This window comes from Phalaenopsis equestris, unplaced genomic scaffold (assembly GCF_001263595.1).
Source record: "Phalaenopsis equestris unplaced genomic scaffold, ASM126359v1 Scaffold000755, whole genome shotgun sequence".
Classification (NCBI taxonomy): Eukaryota; Viridiplantae; Streptophyta; class Magnoliopsida; order Asparagales; family Orchidaceae; genus Phalaenopsis; species Phalaenopsis equestris.
Window position 1 is genome coordinate 424,781 of NW_018165195.1, and position 3,758 is coordinate 428,538.

A 3,758-nucleotide genomic window follows, 5' to 3' on the forward strand; every position below is an offset into this window, starting at 1 on the left:
TAGTCCGTCATCATGGAGATCTCTTTCATTCCTTAAAAAATATTTTAAAGGTTATGAACTAACAAACACATGTAATCATTTTTTTAGAAATAGAATAAAAAATAAAAGTAAAATTACTCGAGTAATTTTTTTTCCCAAAATTATGCTCTTAATTTTAAAAGCAATTAAGAGAGATAAACTCGAATACATAAATCTATATGCAATTAAAACCTGTTAAATATTATCATTGTTTTTATATCTATCATAATTATCTTACTTATCACTATTATTATTTCTATCTATTGCCATTACCATATCTATCAAAATTTCCAATAGTTTGAAATCCCTATGGGCCTTCACTTAAACATAGCCCAATACATTGATACTCCAAATATAATATCATGATATAAATTCCCAAGACCACCTAACCTAAAAGGTCCAATAAAATAAGAGTCACAACATTACCCAAAAAGTATATATAGTTTATAATCTTAGGCTTTACAATGATGATAATGATGTTGCTGATGATGTTTTGCATTAGCATATCTATATGAAACTACTTGTATGTTAGTATATGAGCTATAATGAAAGCATCAACATTATCATTGTCAACATTTGTTACATTTAAACTTAAAAATAATTTCAGCATCTAGAAGTCAAGTGCATAAACATTCATACTTATATTCTTAACAATCTTAACTATTCCTAAAGTAATGATTGTATTTTGTTGAAAGAGATCATAATAGATATGTAGCATACCTGCTTTAAACCTTTTATTGTAAGATTTTGGGACATTCCAAGATGATTTAAATAGGCTCTAAGGTTCATAAAAATAGCAACTTTAAAATGTCATCTAAGTGATAAACACAGCAAAGCAGCAAATTTGGGGTTCAAAGCAATGGAACAATACCTGGTATTTTCTATTAAGTGATTTCTTAATATTTATCTTCTAATTATTCATTATATTTGTCATTCTATCATAACATTATTTTAAATTAATATTATTTTCTTTCTTTTATAATAAACAAGCCGGGTCCTCAGCTAGCTTAATAAAATTAATTAAGCTTAAGCTGAGGGTGGCTCGAACTCGACTCGTTTACACCCTTCATACTAAGAAAACCTGTAATGCTAAATAAATATGCCAAAATTTAACCTCTAATATTGTTATTGCCGTATTTTTTAGATTTATACCTTGAATAACAAAATGTAGTGGAGATAAAAGCCTTTCAACTTCACATTATCATGAATTAAACTTTTCACAGCTAACCGTTAAACATGTTACACACACGCACACACACACACACATATTCTAAAGAATGATCGGAGGCTATAATACGAGCCTCCAACCACTCTCATGTGTATAACCACTCGATTCCGTACTGCAAAACAGATACACTCAGGCGGGATAAAACCCATGACCTCAGGGGACTTACGCTAGGCTGTACTACCAAAGAGTCGCAGCGAGCGACATATATATTATATATATATATATATAACAATACATTTGAGCATTTTGCATCGATTATTTTAATTTATAACATTTATGAAAAAAGTAAATCAGCCTTTCAGCTGCATCAGGCTGTGTTGTCAGGAAGCAAACTGCAAGATAGCTCCACCAAAATCACCAGGGGCTCTGCTCATCTGCTAGCTGAGAATCATCATGCAAAACAGTTCTCAGATAGGGTCTACCTGGTTGATTTCTTCCGAGGGGGAAATTCCAGAATGAATCGGAGTGCTCATGAAACAAGTAAAATACCACAGCCGAGCCTAAGAAAAGAGCCAGAAGCAGCAAATATATTTGCCATTCTGCAAAAGACAAGCAGATCAAAGTTCAACAGTATGCTAAATTAAAGAAATTATAGAGTATTTTTATTATAAAAAGTCACATACAAAAAAAGTACCTTTCCAATCTGCAGGGACACTGAGCTTTGTGATCGCTGCTCCTCCTTTGGATGTGCTAATTACAATTCTGCATTTTTGGTAATCATATTAGCTAGTATTATAGGATTGTATTTAAAAAAAAATTTTTTTCTATGGTACGAACCCCGACCATCCTTATGTGCCTATAATTCGAGTACAACACCCTACTCTCGGGAGGAATCAAACCCCAGACCAGAGGGGATATACAATTGACAAACAGATGTCTTACCAATTGATCTGAGTATGCGGCGCTATTGAAGGATTGTATAAATATATACTAGTACTAGCTAAATTGAGCAAAAATTGCATGGCAAATTAGGTACTAGTGTGACTGTCACCTACTGATTATAAAACTTAAAGCCAGACTTACTGCAAGAGAAGCTAAGTTTTGATATTTGTGGACCTCTTCCGTCTTTTACTAAATCCTTGGTATATTCAAAATTTGGTGAGGGTCAAAGTTAAAAAAGCATAAAAATTTTGTACCTCATATTTGCATCTCAACAAAATATTTAAAATCATTTTTAAAAAGTTATACTTGCAGATGCACAAACACACACATGCACCCCACCCGAAAGAGAATAAGTTCATCAAGTTGGAATCATGCTAGACTCACCGAGTTGTAGAAGAACTTACCAGTTGGATTCAATGGGACTCGCCATCCAAGTTTCAGGGTAACTCGTTCAATCAGATTTGAGGCATCTACATGCCAATGACCAGATAGACTCATATGCTGACTAAAGACGTAAAATTCATTACGCTTGAGCATGATCATCATCAGACTCATCGGATCAATCCCGACCATGCAACCGCCTATGCCTAAAGAATCTAATCTGACTAAACTTTTGGAGACCCAATGACTCCTATATGACTGACAAACGACTATCAATTCAAGTTCGAGTATATATCAAGGCAACACATCTCTTGTATATTTTTGTATTTATCACAGGTACAACTTACTATGAACCTTTTTAATAAATAGGGGATTTCAGTTTTGAATTTTGGGCATTATACTATACTATTTCAGCTATGATAGTGGATTTTTCTTTATTTGTTTCATCTCTGTCTAGCCTTTTACATTTCCATTGAGTTAGCAAGTTAGTACAACTCACAAACAAATTTTGATCACCATCTTAAAATGTGCGATAAGCGTAGATTTATGCAAAGAATTAGAAGGGATACTCAGAGATCTGTTGAAGGGCCAAACAAAGGTCCAGCCAGAGAACCCAAGCTGAAGGAAACTTCTATGAACATAGTGATAAAATGACTTTGTGACTACACTTGACAAATTGCTAAGATGGAGGAGCAATTTGGTAAAACAATCCAAGGTGTCCTGGATTTAATTGTTTAAAATCCCAAAATAAAATCCCTACTGAGGTTGGACTGATTAGGCAGATATGTTGCTTACTTTGTGTCGATTGTCTCACGGTTCGATATAAATGCCGTGCTAAAATGCTGGTTTTTTATGACCTTTAAAAAATCTGCCTTTATATGATTTTCTTGTCTACCACTTAAGACAATCACGTCATTTGTTGAAATCAGTAAGTTGATTATAACACAATTTGTCAATGCTCAAAGTCCACAAAAGAACCAGTAGGCTTTATTGAGAATAAGCCAAGTGTCTGTCAAGAGACCCAGAAGCTTCATTATATAAGTTAAGATGATAGTCTCTAGCTCATTTTGATATTTGAAGCAAGATTAGTCTTATTACCCTTTTTTTGATCATTTGAGATAAGCCCCAAAGCCACACTAAGTTTTGCACACAGTAGATATTGTGATAGAAACAAAGATAGGTGTGTGTTTCGTAATGTATATATGTGTAAAATAAAAATTATACATAAATATATATATATATATATATA

The 3,758-nt window shown here is 33.1% G+C and overlaps 1 protein-coding gene across 1 annotated transcript in view; it reads right to left on the reverse strand.

Moving 5' to 3' along the window:
• Positions 1-1,467: 1,467 nt before the first annotated feature.
• The window catches only part of LOC110030723 (SEC12-like protein 1), a 38,346-nt gene continuing 36,055 nt past the window's right edge, over positions 1,468-3,758 (reverse strand). Inside the window, exons 9-10 of the mRNA XM_020733608.1 lie at positions 1,881-1,948; positions 1,468-1,785 (exon numbers count right to left, since the gene is read on the reverse strand). Coding sequence (XP_020589267.1) covers positions 1,601-1,785; positions 1,881-1,948 — 253 coding nt within the window. The 3' untranslated portion in view covers positions 1,468-1,600. The remainder of the gene's footprint in view (positions 1,786-1,880; positions 1,949-3,758) is intronic.